The sequence below is a fragment of the Polistes fuscatus genome, unplaced genomic scaffold, assembly GCF_010416935.1.
Source record: "Polistes fuscatus isolate 324 unplaced genomic scaffold, CU_Pfus_HIC Scaffold3, whole genome shotgun sequence".
NCBI lineage: Eukaryota > Metazoa > Arthropoda > Insecta > Hymenoptera > Vespidae > Polistes > Polistes fuscatus.
This window is the reverse complement of record NW_025113107.1, coordinates 12,395,192-12,410,031: the sequence shown is the minus strand read 5'-3', so window position 1 is coordinate 12,410,031 and position 14,840 is coordinate 12,395,192. Positions and strand designations below refer to the sequence as shown.

General features: G+C 32.1%; 3 protein-coding genes across 3 annotated transcripts; 1 reads left to right on the top strand and 2 right to left on the bottom strand.

Moving 5' to 3' along the window:
• Positions 1–2,891: 2,891 nt before the first annotated feature.
• On the bottom strand, positions 2,892–8,661 carry LOC122520004 (calsyntenin-1). Its single transcript, XM_043639878.1, has 4 exons — positions 8,365–8,661; positions 6,576–6,855; positions 5,295–6,106; positions 2,892–5,152 (listed from the first exon to the last, which is right to left on the bottom strand). Exons 1-4 carry the CDS (start codon positions 8,462–8,464, stop codon positions 3,495–3,497), a joined length of 2,850 nt encoding a protein of 949 aa, XP_043495813.1. The 5' UTR covers positions 8,465–8,661; the 3' UTR covers positions 2,892–3,494.
• Positions 8,662–9,172: 511 nt separating this feature from the next.
• On the top strand, positions 9,173–11,445 carry LOC122520003 (arf-GAP with dual PH domain-containing protein 1-like). Its single transcript, XM_043639877.1, has 6 exons — positions 9,173–9,299; positions 9,729–9,954; positions 10,259–10,454; positions 10,556–10,915; positions 10,998–11,220; positions 11,309–11,445. The coding sequence occupies exons 1-6, from the start codon at positions 9,218–9,220 to the stop codon at positions 11,374–11,376; spliced, it is 1,155 nt and encodes a 384-aa protein (XP_043495812.1). The 5' UTR covers positions 9,173–9,217; the 3' UTR covers positions 11,377–11,445.
• Positions 11,446–13,051: 1,606 nt separating this feature from the next.
• LOC122520002 (PXMP2/4 family protein 4) lies at positions 13,052–14,651 on the bottom strand. Its single transcript, XM_043639876.1, has 6 exons — positions 14,335–14,651; positions 14,031–14,266; positions 13,761–13,960; positions 13,458–13,570; positions 13,311–13,381; positions 13,052–13,218 (listed from the first exon to the last, which is right to left on the bottom strand). Exons 2-6 carry the CDS (start codon positions 14,148–14,150, stop codon positions 13,060–13,062), a joined length of 663 nt encoding a protein of 220 aa, XP_043495811.1. The 5' UTR covers positions 14,151–14,266; positions 14,335–14,651; the 3' UTR covers positions 13,052–13,059.
• Between the last annotated feature and the right edge of the window lie 189 nt (positions 14,652–14,840).

Sequence of the window (14,840 nt, the reverse complement as noted above, 5' to 3'; positions counted from 1 at the left end):
AGAAAGTACGATTATAATGTTCGTAAATAATGTGTGTGCGTATGTGTGTGTATGTGTGTGTGTGTTTTTTTTCTTTTATTCGCGTGTTCGTATATGTTAAAACTTTTACACCGATCATTAGGAAACCCAAGCAATCAAAAAGAAAATAATTCATACAACGAAATAAATTAACGACGATTTAAAAAAAGATAAAGAGAGAGAGAGAGAGAGAGAGAGGAAAAAAAGAAATTAGATATAATATAGGAAAGAAAAAAAAGAACAAAATAAAATAGAATATAGAATAGAATTTGACTTATTATATGGCAAGTTAACATCACGACGTGGCAGATCCCTTACAATACATTATTATAAGGAGTTCTTTACGCAAAAATTTGTTTTAAAACTTCTGACAAATCTCTTATAAAAATGATATGATATGCTCGTTGGAAAAATAAGTTGTTCATTATAGTTTTTCTATGAATATAGATATCCGTACACAAATTTTTCTCTCATTTTGTTTTTCTCAGTTCTAGGTAAAGTTCCGATCGCTTTTCTCTCAATCGGTTTTTTATAACACTAAATACATAATAATAATAAATACATACAGGAAGTATCCGTTCATTAATTCGCAGCGAGTATATACCACCAATGGGGCGCAGTCTTCGTATGATTTATATTCTTTGTTATTTTTTTTTTTATTTTTTTAATATTCTTTTTTTCGAAAGTTAACAAAAAAAATCATTCCTTGCACGCTGCATCTCATCATTGCACGTTTATTTGTTTGAAATAAGAGAAGCATTTTATACTTGCGAGAGCGATCAGTATGATTGCTAAAGCACGTCACAACCATAGATATATGTATGTATGTATGTATGTATGTATGCATGTAGGTATATATGTATTTTATTTAGTGCAGGTAACATATAATATTATGACATGATGCACTTTAATATGCATATACACCACCTAATTGCCAAGAGAAACATGCCTATTTACGTTAACACCTTAATTCCTATATGTGTGTATGTATTTATGTATGTATGTATGCTGCTGTATTCACGTATTTATGTATTTGTTATTTAAATAGTATCATCTAATTGTAAAATACAACAATCACGGTAGAATAGCTCTATTCTAAACGCATTCTGTTTGCGTCAGTGATTAAATCAGTTTGAGTTCACTATTAAAATATAGAGTAGAATTCAACATACTACCGCTTAAAAAGGCACGTAAAAACTAGTTGCTCTGTTAAAAGATAGAGAGAGACAGAGAAAGAGAAAGAGAAAGAGAAAGAGAGAGAGAGAAATATAGATGAGAGTTAATGAGAGTGAGTGAGTGAGCGAGATAGATAGATAGATAGATAGATAAGAGTAATTGCACAATGATTTATAAAAAAATAAAAAACCCCTCGTCATTATTTCGCGAATTAATAATAGGTGCACTTGCTGCGCGCTGTACTGTACTGCATTTAGAATAAAAAACACATCTCTCACATTCATAGCATAATCGTGGTCTCACAGCGGATTAATGAATGGAAACAATGTATGTATATGTATGTATTATATAATTACATGTGTCGTCTTCCTACTCCTCCTCCTCCTCCTCCTCCTCCTCCTCCTCTACATATATAGTACACACACATAAGTATATACTTAACTGGTATAGACCGTATACGCAGAGAAAATTGTTGGGCGTATCAAGTCATATACGCATTGCATATACATAATATGTATACGGATATGATGTTTTAATACACAAGTGTACTTAACGGTGAAGCACTATCATAAGATGCGCGGCAATGTCCTTACTAAATTTTTATCAGCTAAATGTCGTCCTGTTGTGTCTGTCATTCGGTCAGGAAGGAACATTGTGCAAATTATCCAAGGATTATTTTTTCTGCCGTTTTTTTCTTTTTTTTTTTATTTTCCTCCTTTCTTCCTTTCTTTATTTCTTTATTTATTTATTTATTTTTCGGTTTTTATTATTATTATTATTATTATTATTATTATTATTGTTAATATTAATATTAATATTATTATTATTATTATTATTATTATTATTAGTATTATATATTATATTCCTTTTTGCTTTTCTTTTACTTAAAAAATAAAATGGAAAAATCGGGCAAATTCGCTAAATTTTGCCAGGAGGATTATTAGTTCCGCGTACAATCGGCATTGTGTGACGATTCCTTTGACGATCTACGAAATTTTTTTTATGAAAAATTGCCGTGTTTCTTTTTTGTTTTTTACGATATATATATATATGTGTGCGTGTGTCTGTTATGTGTGTATAGGGTAGATAGTGTTTTTCTTTTCCAAGCATTTTTCGAAGAAACTTTATTACGTAGATAAAGAGAGGATACGTTCGTGAGATCAAATATCGTTTAATTGTGGATAGATTATATAGAGAAAGATAGAAATAGATATATAGAGAAGATAGTAACGGAGAAAGAAAGAGAGACCGAAGGATTTAATAAAAGGAAGAAAATACGCATCTCATTACCGCCTTTTTTCGTTCTCCAATAGAATATAACTGCCTGTAGAGTTGATTATTATTTAATATAATATTGGATAATAGTATAAGATGTATTATATGTATATGTAACGTTAGTAAAAAGAAAAGACCAAAAAAAAGAAAGAAAAAAAAATAATAAATCAATGATCCATAAAATATAGTAATCATAGAATAGAATAAAAGGATAATAGTAAGGAGTATAAAAAAAAGTTTCCCTTGTCCTATGACTACTAAATGTATACATATATATATATATATATATATATATGTATGTATGTGTCGAGAATATATATATATATATAAATTAATTTGCTGCGAGTGTTTACCGAGTGTTCACCGAGAATTAATCTCGGTGCATATTCTTTTTTTTTTTTTAAATTTTTGTTATTTTTTTGTTTGTTTGTTAAGTATCTCTTGCGTGCCCGTGTAAATAATTATCTACCAAGAAAAATACATCAGCGCGACGTATTGTATAGGTAGAAAGAGTTTTAACTATTCGATAAAGCGTCCCGCACTCTTACAATTTCCGTTGATACGTAAGAAGAGTACTAACTGACTGCCGTGTGTCATTGCCTTGCAATGGATCGATCATGCCAACTACGGGGACGGATACAATGTGACGCTTTTATCAAATCGCAATGCTCGCGAGCCTATAACCGCAGTCTATATCGTTGACGTATATAAGTTCCTAGTTATTTAGTTAGTTTCAAAGTAAATAGGTAATGCACAAAAATGTACTTCCTTGAAAGTGACTTGAAAGATAATAACAACGTTTTGTTATTTAATTCTTCGTAATCGTCGTCTTAAATTAAACGTCAAGATTTAGGCAACGTCATAAGCATCGCTTATAGCGTCATAGATGGTTCATCGAGGAATGGAGGGGTTTTCAAAGATATAGGAAATTTTGGCGTTCCTTCGGACAGTCGGTACTCGTCTAACGATACCATCTTGAAGAATAAAGATGACGACGAACGTTAAGAGGAGGGATTAATAGTAATTTAAACGTCACGATGATCCCACTCCAAATCGTGAGGCGAATTGTGACGACGGTGTCGGCCGTTGTTAAGATCGCAATCATTTTCACAATCAGAGCTGTCGATGTCCTCGTCTCTGAAGGAACCATCATCGGAATCGGAACTTCCGGAATCGTCAACGTCCTCGTCTCTATGGCTCTGATGAGATTCCTGCTCGGTCAGCCTATCCATCGGGTTGACCGTTATGGCAAGAGCCGAATCGTCCCAGGCCATTTCTGTTTCGGCTGCCAATTCGTCGCCAGCCGACCGTCGCCTTTTCGCGGCACCTCGAACTCTAGCCGCCCCAACGACGGCCATTAATAGCAAGAAACCGATGCAGGCAGCAGCAACGATCGTAACTGCGTGACTACCTCCAGCACCCCCACCGATCGTTCTTCTACCTTCGCGGATTACGCTAGTCGCGTAACCTTCCGGTATTTCGGCGTGATGAGGGGATTCTTGCATGTGCCCGGGAAGAGGCTCAACGATTCGGGCCATTGACGGTTCGCCCGAGCTACTGTGCGGCAATACTGTAGTTTTTTCTTTCGGATGGATCACGGCTAGTGTTTGGACGTATTCGTTACTAGCGAAACGACCGCTCAATTCGGAACAAGTAAGTTTGAATACGCGATCGAGATAATAAGCTGGCTTACGATTCGTATACATGATCAGTCGAATTAGTTGTTGATAATTGTAAGGCGTGTCAGCACCGGATAGAACAACGCCGTCACGATCTACGCGTGCGCTTATCGAATGGAATCTACGAAGAGCATCGCCTGGTAAACCTAAGCTCTCGTGGTCGGGATTTAAACTGGGATAAACGCTGACGGCGCATGCATCCAATCTCGCTGCGGAACCAGCGGTAACACGAGCATCGGGGAAAACGCGAACGCCCAAACGAAAGTCAGCGTATTCCCTAGCTACGTAACCGGTACCGTTAACGCTTATTCCAGGTCGAGGTGGTGGTAAAACGGTCACGTAAGATTGCACGATAAGGACTGGCAGTTCTGAATTTTCGCTACCTGCGCAAACGACGGCAGTATCGAGACGGAAATTTCGACGACCGGGTGTTGGAAAGCGTCGTGTGTTAGAATATCCTATACGACGAAGGAGAGTCTCGACGTTCGTACGATTATCACCGTCTATGCGTACCTCCGTTAAATCGGAATTGGTAAGCAACTGTGTACCTGGTTGAAGTAGGTCCATGGACGGTACGTGTAAGCCTTCTTGACAACGCCTCAAACAGGATAATACGTCAGGTTTTTCATTACGACCTACGAGAACCGAGAGCCCGGCGAGATAACCACGAAAATGATGTTTCGTTCTATTATCCGAGCCCTGCCAACAAGCTCCAACAACGAGCATCGTGTTGACACCTTTCGCGGGATGCAACGGCCAATCGTCGATAACCTCAGGGTTCTTCTCATCCGTACGCCATTCCTCGCCATCGACAAAAAGACTTACGCGTGGGAAGTCGACTTGTATGGCATAATGATGCCACTTATCGTCGCATACTTGACCGAGCTTCCAACGCCACTCAGCTGGACGGAAGATGTTTGGATCGCCTTCAGAGAAGTCTCGTCGTAGTAACAAGATCAGTCTACAATTTCTTATGAACAAAGCGTAATGATGCCTGTTCATCTCTGAAACACGAGAGAACAAAAGCGTTATTATTATCCACGAGTGAGAAACATTCATTTATTAGAGGAAAAAGAAAAAAGGGAAGAAAAAGAAGAAGAACAAAAAAAATCAGAACAGAAAAAAAGAAAATTTTTGAATGCTTACTATGATCGTCAGCGGCACAAAGAATATGTTCCTTAACGTGAGGATCTTGCCTTAACCTTGGACGATGTTTAACCCATGCACTGATTGTGAACTTTTGTGCCAGAGAATGCTCGAGTACATTATTTGGTACGATTGCGGCTGAATCGACTCCGTCGAATTCGAAAATTTCGTCGGCATCCCTGCCCTCGTCGCGAGACAAAGAAGCGGTCCATGATGTAGCTGGTCCTGGTGTTGGTAAAAGATCTACGCTATCGTGAGATGCACCGCAAAGTTTTCGTTGACTCCGTACGGTATAAGTATCGCGATCGCAGCCCTTTCCAATGTGATCGGTCACGAGATTCAAAGTAGCTCGAATGTTACGCAATATACACGGTGCATCACAGAGGTCCAATTTAGCAGATGGTAAGAGTGGTTGAGATCCTGAACCAGCAGCATAGTCCACTCTCTCTGGAATACCTCTCCAGCCTGGTGTGCACACTCGATTTACCTTAATGGTCACCATGGCTGGTGCTGATTGTTTCATTCCACAATCATAGGCTACCACGCTCAGAATGTAATTGTGGGAACGCTCGTAATCCAATGGCTCTGTGTTACGTATAGCACCTTCATTGTCAATAATGAACGGCTGGTCCGCAGTTAGAATCTCGTATTTGCATATGTCCCCGAATTTCGGAGTGCAATCTCTGTCGGACGCTTCGACGCGTACAACCTCCTCGTAAAGCCGTCCTTCATCTACAGTGCTAACGTAAGCTGGTTGTAGAAATTGTGGCGCGTATTCGTTAACATCTACCACTGTGATATGAACCGTTGCACTGAAATAACATCGACGTGATTCTATATTTTTATCTTAATCAAGCAAGATAATTAATAAGATTAAAGAAAAGAAACAACCAATTTTTAAAGAGAAAAAACTTCGAGAGAAAAATAATAATAATAATAATAATCTGAACGATGATAATTATAATATTAAAAATTTATATATATTCAAATAGTATCATATTTATTTTCTTATTTTTTAAACAATCAATTCCAGCATAATAGCGCGAAGACGTGTATGACTTTGGCATTTTGCCGTGCGAAACTCGATCTATCGACCCAAATATTTAACATCATTTCTTAAGCAAACGTTCAAGAGTTAGAACAATATTTGTTCTATCGAAATATTTCCTCTTAGTTTCTATCTAAACGTTTTCTCTGAAGTACTTATATATATCTATATATATATATATATATTATAATATACTATACATATATGTGTATATATATTTATGTAAAACATACTTCTCAGATTGTCCACCGTTACAGCCAACAGCTGCGATGTCAAATTTGTAATTACGTCGTTTTTCACAATTTAAAACTCGAAGGGCTCTTAATTCGGCCATTCCCTTCTCTTTTAATACAATTTCGAAAGGTGCCTCGCCATGGTGTTTATTTGCAATACGAAAAGAGCAAACTTTAGCTCCTAATGCTCTTATCTGTGGAGTCACCTCAACGAGAGTTTCATTCTCCTTGACCAGGCCGTGATAACCGCTCTCGAGACTTTCAAGATCCAATCGCGGAACTACGAACATAAATGTAAAAAAAAAAAAGGAAAAAAAAATAAGTAAAAGGCGAATAAATATTAGGAACTATTTTCCCTTTTTTTAACTTCATCATACACACGCATACATTCATGTTAAATATTAAGATTTCTCGTATTAATATACCAAGGATTATTAACGAAGTAATCTAATATTAAAATAAATACATGTATGGGAAAGGATAATTAGAAAATTCTCGTTAAACCTATACGGATATCATATCATAGAACGAATTTAATAAGAAAATTAATGAATAGAGAAAAACAAAATTCTTCGTCCTAATTTTAAAAGGCATCGTTTATCGCAATGCAACACAACTGCAAATATAAATCGATAAGGAGTACATAGTTGATTATCAGTGAGTATCCTAGATATGTAACACGTATATGTACCATGTATAGCACAAATCTCTCTTTCTCTCTATTTCTTTCTTTCTTTCTTTTTCTCTAACTCTAACAAAAAAAAGAAATAGGTTTTTATTGAGAAATCCCGAAACGGGTCTCGGGAGTTCTTTTGAAATTGTCTAATTTTAAATCGACTAGAAATTTTCTCATTTCTTTTAACCGAACAAAATTAAAGCTCGGCCTGATTCACGCGCTTATATATATGTATATACATACATACATACATACATACATACATACATACATACATACATACATACATATATACATATATATATATATATATACGTAGGTAAATATATTTTGTTACACATGATTCGTAGAACAGGAAGAAGAAGAAGCCCGTAGAGTCGTGTGTGTGTCATCGTCATCGAAATTTGTAATATAGAGAATGAGTGAGAGAGAGAAAGAGAGAGAGAATAAAAGAGACCTGTGGGGGGTAGGGGAAAATTAATTCGTTTCTTTCTTCCAACGAACGATCGTTCTTCGCCCCTTTTCATGGTCTATCGACCGCCCCAGCGCGAGGTGCATTGCTTATATATCGGAGCACCTATCGAGGAGAGAGACCGGTCAATGAATTCGCCATAACAGTTTCGGGCGAATGCAGGTGCTATAGAGAGTGAGAGAAAAGAGAAAGAGAAACAGACAGACAGACATACAGCATACAGACATACAGATAGTCAGACAGATAGATAGATAGATAGATAGACAGACAGACAAACAGACGGACGGACAGTCACATAGGACAGACAGACAGACACACAGACAGGTAAAAAAAGAGAAAGATCAAGAGAGACAGAGATAGAAAGAAAGATGGATGAATGTAGGGGAGGGACTAAATGAACAGGAGATCGCACCTGTAAAGGTATCACCTATAGTAATAATCTTTTAATTCTTCGTAATATAATTTTGAAGGATCGATTGAATAGATTTAAAAAATACGTCAAGGATAGATCCGTAAAAATCTATTAGGAAAGTATATGTATATTTTGAAATAGCATTATGAAAGAACGATTAAATGTAGGACACACGTTCGAAAAAGTAAGAGAGAAAGAGAGAGAGAGAGAGAAAGAGAAATGAAATCACCTCCATGATCGTTGAAGGAAGTCGGTGTTGACTCGATGCTAGCGTGGGAGACACTTAGTAGGGTCAGCCCAAAAAACACAACACTCGGCGCAATAATCATCGTTTATTTCGAGAATATATTCCTAAATGGAATATTATATTGTCTCGATCCTCCGACCGATTTGTTCGTTGTCCCTCTTGCTTTATCACCCTCGCGAAATCTCGGATTTTTTTTAAAAGGACATTACCAGCTATCGCGCGACTTGTTCGCGACACCAAGCACAATCGCGAAGTCAATATTTGAGAGGAATATCGATTTGTCAGGCCGAGTGATTATAATTTACGCCGCTACGCAACCAATGGCGACACCGGCGCTTTTGTTCCTCGTCGGGAAATTTAAAAAAACTGTATGGAACACAAAAATATATTTTTCAATAATAAAATTAAAATAATAATCTGTCTGTGTAATTGTTGCACAAACAAAAAAATTTACAATTTATTTTAATATATTCATATAAGTTTAATATACATAAATACTATCCTAAAGAAATCTCTCTTTTTTAATATATCGGAACTATTAAAAAGCTATTTATGTTCTGTTTTACTAATCGTATACTTACCTAATAAAGATGATATGACAAGAAGAGGAATAATTGTGATATTTTTTTCAATTGCAAATCATATATTCTTTAAAAATATCACACCGACATGTGTAGAATTTTTTCATGAGTATGAAATTAATTATTTCATGTTAACTCGGCTTATTAAAAGTCATAGCCCTTTTTTATGTGAACTCGTCTTAAGGTATATTTTGAAGCATAGTTAGACAAAAACACATATTACTTGAAAACGGTTGTATAGCGACTGTTTTAAGATGGCGAACTCGAACGAGAAGTTGTTAGTAGAATTACTTAAAAAACCTGGAAATAATGTGTGCGCGGATTGTGGAGCTAAAAGTGAGTGTTTTTTGTAATAAATTATTGTTAATATTTTATATTTTTAATCTTGCCGAGATCTATTTAATAGTAACGCGTATAAATGTATTTTATTGAAAGAAAATGTGGTTACGTTTCTTGGAACACAATCATTCTTGATGATTATAAATTGTTTAATGACATAACTAAGAGAATTATTTTAATTTTAAATAATACATTTTATCGACATTTTCTTTTTTTACTAATTTTGAAGTATAAATCCTTATGTCAAAGTTTTTTAGTTACTTAGAATACTTTGGAGTACTTTAGTTATTTTAGAATGTTATAATAATTATTGCAAACCTAGTGCGTGTAAGTGTGTGTGTGTGTGTGTGGTGTATATATATTTCTATAAAGAATTAATAATAATATTATATTAATAAAATAAAACAAAATGTGTATATATTTCAGACCCAGAATGGGCTTCTTACAACATAGGAATATTTGTCTGCACAAGGTGTGCCGGAGTACATAGGTCTATGGGTGCACATATTTCTAAAGTAAAACATTTAAAACTAGATAGATGGGAGGACTCTCAAGTAAATAGGATACGTGAAGTAGGTAATATAGTTGCAAGACTACATTATGAAGAGCGCGTACCACCTTGTTACCGTAAACCAAATGTGGATGCTCCTCAGTAAGTCTTACATATATAAATACATTTATTTAATATTTACTTTTAGATCTTTTCTCTTCTTTAATATTATTCAATATTTCCAAGATGAATTAATAAGATTTAATAACAAATAATACGAATAATATTATATAATTAGTTTCTTATAATACAGGAAGTGGTTACATACCACAAAACAGGAAACTTAGCATAAGTGCCACGATTAAATATTTTTGGAACTAGCACACCTATTTCAATTTATCAATTTATTGGATGCAAAAGTATATTTTTAAATAAATACAGAAAAATTGGTTTCATTGATCAACAGGGTTTTGGTAGAACAATGGATACGAGCAAAATATGAGAGAGAAGAATTCTGTCATCCAGAAAGGCAGAATTATGTATCAGGATTTATGGAAGGATTTTTAATGAAGCGTGGAAAGGAAGACTCGCGATATCATCCTCGTAAATTTGTTCTTTGTGAAGCAGAGGATACTTTAAAGTATCATGTTAAAGAAAATAAGGTATATTTAAATGAATAATTAAAATCTCTTTTAAAACATTTAATATTGTTTTGATCATATTTTTTCAATAATATCTTTCTTCTTTTTTTTGTTTGATAAAGGAACCAAAAGCTATACTCAGGATATCAGAATTAAATGTAGCCTTTGCTCCGGCTAAAACTGGTAATCAAAATAGTCTTCAAATATCTTTTATGAAAGATGGCACTACAAGACATATCTATGTATATCACGAAGATCCAGAAGTTATTACCAATTGGTATTTGGCTATACGATGTGCAAAATTACATCGTTTACAAGTTGCATATCCTGGTGCAACAGAGGCTGAATTATTATCACAACTTACAAGAGATTTTCCACGGGAAGGATTTCTTTGGAAGACAGGTCCTAGACATAGCGATGCTTATAAAAAGAGATGGTTTACATTAGATGGAAGGAAACTTATGTACCATGATGATCCTATGGTTTGTACACGTACTTACAAGTGTGCATGTGCATTTATCGCCAGAAGATATTCCTTTAATATTTTTTTCTATTGATATAAAGGATGCACATCCAAAAGGTGAAATTTTCTTGGGTCATAGTTCAGAAGGATTTGCAGTTAAAACAGGAGTTCCGCCTGGTGCTAGAAACCAAGGTTTTTCCTTTACTCTTGAAACACCTGATAGAAGTTATCTCTTGTCCGCTCAAAATGATGATGATAGAACACAATGGATGAATGTAATACAGAAAGTAATAGATAAACCTCTTACTATTCAAGATTCAACTAGTTAGTATTACTTGTACATTTAAAACGATTTTGTTTATCTATGTCATTCTTAATTTCATAATATAATTTATATAATATTTCATTGCAGTTGCAGCACGTCTTGTAAGAAAACGCACAGCAAGTGGAACGATGAATATATTTTCTTCTGCAAGGTAGGGCTGGATCCCTCTTAGGCATCTTTCCTAAATATTATCATATATAATAATTAGACAAACCAATTGAGAAGGATTAAAATAATAAAAGTAAGTTTAGATAATATGTTTCTCGATATGCCTAGCAATACAATAACATTTTGTAGCTACATATTGTCGTTGAATCACATATATTTATATATCATTGCACGCTACGTTGCTTTCATCGTATACATAAGACTGGTCAATGGAATTTAATGCAAATATAATATAGGAACAATTGTTTTTTTAAAAACAAGTTTTTATCTGACAATATTTGTGATATACTGTCAAAAAGTAACAGACAGTATTATACATATATAGTAAAGAAAAACTTTTACTTGGCAATAGTATCTTTGTGATATTCCATTATATTATACCTGAGAAAATATATAAATGTATTAATACACGATTTATATATTTTGGTATAAATGCTTTAGATTAATAAAATTACTATACGCAACTTTTGTTTCTTCTAAATATACATTAAAAACAAGAGGAAAGAAAAAGAAATATTTTCCAAATTAAATTTTACAACAATACAAATTGTTTTTGCAATTAACTTTATATACTTATTCAAAATAGATTTTAATTCTATCTACGTAATACTATTAGTCTTTACTCTTTTATATATACGTAAATGATTAGTCAAGATTTGTAAATAGAAACTTAAAAAAAAAAGAATAAGATTATTATTTTTATTTTATATGACATATGTTTGCACATACATACAGGGTTGTTAATTTAATATTATAGTATTTCAAATAACAAATTTATTTACTCATTTTATCAAATTTGAGTAGATCTTTATTAATTTCATCAAGAGTGTGATATTGAAGGATTCTTTATGACAGTAGACACATTTTATTGTAGCTTCATTCATTTTGTTAATGGTGCTACCAAAGTGACTATACCTACTGTTTTACGAAAACTATATCTTACATGCAGAATGTTATCGTGTTTATACTATGAGTCGTCGTAAATTTGATGATATTTGTTTAATAAAGTATTATATATATTTTTGTTTTATAAGACATCAGTACTTGAGTCAACATTTTACAAATTACATAAAAAACTTTTGACGTTTTATTAATTATTTAATCACAGTGTTTTCATTTGTCACATTATTTTTTTTATGTGAAATTTCCTTTTATACTAAAATGCTGATATCACATAAGTTTATAATTTAATAGTCAGTCAAAATAATTATAAATTTTCATTGTAAATTTTTTATGATAAAATAATAAAAAGGAAAGTTATATTTAAAATAGTCATGTCTGACTTATTGTAAAGTTTGTTGTAATAATATGATAATAATAATGATATAATAATTATAACAATTATACTATACTGTTACAATTGCTATTAATACTACACTATTACTACTACTAAATATTATAATAATAATGATAATGATAATAATAAAAATAATAATAATAATGTATAAAGGCTGCCAATATATACATAATTATTTTGTAGTGTTAAACAATAAAATATAGCAGCATGTCATATTATTTGTAGATATATGAAAAATAATTTACTTATGCTCTTTAACCGAAGGAAATAAATAATAATGAGATAACAAAGATACAAATATTGTCATACTTTTAATAATTGTAATAACTTCAGAAAAAGAAACACAGAGAGAAAAAAGTAATGTACTTTTAATTTAATATTTATCATTAAATTTAACTAAAGGCACATTTTTTATATAGCAAAGAATATTCACCCAACATAATGCTGCAATACTAACATATGTGATACGTAGAGTAGGGGGAATTAATACAAAATTAAAAAATTGTACAGGTATCCAAAATAGGCATGACGTCTGAAAAGTAATAAATAAAATAACTTTGACAATGAAAAGTGGATTAGGTAGACAAATAATTTTTATACGTATTTTATATTTGAATAACTTACCTGAAAAGTTTTAACAAACTTTGTTTTACATTCTTCTAAAATATCAGATTTACTTTCCATTAAACTCATACCTATAATAAATGATGAAAGTTATTCGTCAATCGTATAAAAAAATAAAATACTATAATGTGAAATAAATATACTAACTGATAAAGAATAGACAGACCAGTGGTGGTGTTAATATAAATTGATCAACAAATACTTTAGTTAAAACCAATTTTATAGATTTGCCTTTGTAAAATGTATCTAACCATTTGTACCTGATTATATAAAGGTTTTATTTTTGGAAATAACTTTTAATTATATAAATTATAATTTTTATGTTAAATTTATCTTAAAAACATTTTAATTCATACAAAATTTCTAATTGTCCAAAAATAATTCTGTAATTATCTTATATATATACGTATTTTTTTTTTTATTTTATATAAATCTTAAAATAAAATATACCATCCATGTAACAATGGCCCCGCTAGAAAAAAACCATAAATAGCGAATCTTTTAAGACGCGGCCAATTATATTCTTCCGTTAAAATTAAAGATTCGTTATCTAATAAACCTAAAAAATTATTGCACTTTTTTAACCATAATAATATTGGTTTATCAATATTCTGTGATTCTACTTCATATGTAGACACTGGTTGAATAATCTAAAATATAAGTAAATAAAAAATAATTAACAAAAGTTTATTTTTTCTAATCAATAAAACTGTAAGTTACCTTAAATTTTTTGTTATAACTTTGTTGCGCAAATTCAGCACATGTATAAAAAAATCCGTATGTCATAGAATTCAAGAGCAATGGTCTCCTTCGTGCAAAGTTACTTAATTTTAATAACATAATGAATATCGGCTTATTGTTATTCGCAAGAAATATTTACAATCATAATTCTCATATCATTTTTTTTTGGGCAATATTTACATATTAATATTTTAAATAAAATTATTATGTTTATACTACAAAACATATAAATTATTAATGTATTATAATAATTCTATAGAAAAAAATAGATATTTGCACGTACCTTAATTGTAAGGGAAATACTTTGCCATAAATTTAAAAAGGACGAAAAATCAATTTGAAGTAGCAAATAATCGTCTATTGTTTTTTGTTAATAATACTTATTATATCATACGATTGTCATTTTATCCAAAAATTTCATCGAACCAAATATAAAAATACAACTTTTATTTTAAGAAAATATAATAAAAAGTATCTCTCTACATATATGATCTGAGTGTACACATATCTTACAACATTCGAACTAGTTATAACAGTTAATCTCCGTACGTCCCTCGATATCACTTAAGTTCAATCTATCATGTCATCAAACCACTTAAATGATAATAAACTTTGATTACACTTATTCCGCGCACTATTTGAATAAACTGTAAAAATTAAATAAATAGTAATATGTACTATTCAAAAAATATTTTAGAAAAAAATATAATATTTCATTTTTATTTTACGTTATAAATTATTATTAAAATAAATAATACATAATTATAATAAATACTATTAAAAAAATAT